General features: G+C 41.8%; 1 protein-coding gene across 1 annotated transcript in view; it reads left to right on the top strand.

Moving 5' to 3' along the window:
• LOC106879684 (MAP kinase-activated protein kinase 5-like) overlaps positions 1–1,286 on the top strand; it is a 20,204-nt gene that overhangs the window by 11,497 nt on the left and 7,421 nt on the right. Inside the window, 1 exon segment of the mRNA XM_014929361.2 lies at positions 215–371. Within this exon segment, the coding sequence (XP_014784847.2) occupies positions 215–371 (157 nt within the window).

Raw genomic sequence — 1,286 nt, 5'->3', positions numbered from 1 at the left:
GGCACAGTGTAGCTGTGTGGTAAGAAGCTTGCTTCCCAACCACATGGTTCCGGGTTCAGCATGAGAGGCTGGATCAGGCCATTTTTTTTACATAAAACAGGTAGAGTGTTTGTGCCATTTAGGGCTGGATTAAATGAAGAGTTAAACATCAAATGGCCTGGAGGGTCAATCTGAATAAAACGGGGATCAAAAAGGAGTCCTTTGAATAAAATAGGAATCAAAAAATGGTTGAGACACAACTAATCTAAATAATTCTTATTGCTTTCTACTTTCAGGATGCTTTAGTGAAGCTGACCGACTTTGGTTTTGCAAAGTTTGATAATGGTAAATTAATGACGCCACATTTCACCCCTTACTATGTTGCTCCGCAGGTACGTCACCCCCTCTTCGTTGTATTTTAGTTATTTTTATATTTTATATCATACAGTTTGTGCACAACATTACCATCAGTCGCAAGTTTCTAACGAACCACTCTCTGCTTTGTTGCTTGTTAAAATTTCGATAGTGATAAGGGAGTGTCTGAAAATAAATATTACAAAGATGACTTGACTTGATTGGCTGGCTTCCATGCCGGTGGCACATACATAGCTCCATCCAATCGTGGTCGATGCCAGCCCCCTCTGGCCCCTGTGTCGGTGGCATGTAAAAAAAGCACCTACTACACACTCGGAGTGGTTGGCGTTAGGAAGGGCATCCAGCCATAGAAACACTGCCAGATCAGACTGGAGCCTGGTGCAGCCTCCTGGCTTCCCAGACCCCAGTTGAACCATCCAACCCATGCCAGCATGGAAAACGGATGTTAAACAATGATGATGATGATGATGATGATGATGCTGGCATGGTTGTGTGATAAGGAGCTTGCTTCCCAAACCAGTTCTTGGGTTCAGTCCCACTGCATGGTACCTTAGGCAAGTGTCTTTTATTATAGCCTCTGGCCAACTAAAGCCTCGTGAGTGGATTTGGTAGACGGAAACTGGAAGAAGCCTGTCATGTATATATGTATGTGTGATTGTGTATCTTTGTCTTGACATCACCTGGAAGCTGTAAAATGATTTTCACCATCATACATAGGCGCAAGAATGGTTATGTCGTAAGTAGCTTGCTTACCAACCACATGGTTCCGAGTTCAGTCCCACTGCGTGGCACCTTGGGCAAGTGTCTTTTTTCATGACTAAAGGGGATCTTTATCCATTTTTAATTACATATAATAATAATAAAGAAATAAAAGGATTTTTTCCAATATTCTGACGCCTCTTTTTCTCAATACATATATATACATATATATA

Source organism: Octopus bimaculoides, chromosome 25 (genome assembly GCF_001194135.2).
Source record: "Octopus bimaculoides isolate UCB-OBI-ISO-001 chromosome 25, ASM119413v2, whole genome shotgun sequence".
Taxonomy (NCBI): domain Eukaryota; kingdom Metazoa; phylum Mollusca; class Cephalopoda; order Octopoda; family Octopodidae; genus Octopus; species Octopus bimaculoides.
This window is presented reverse-complemented; position numbering and strand designations above follow the sequence as displayed.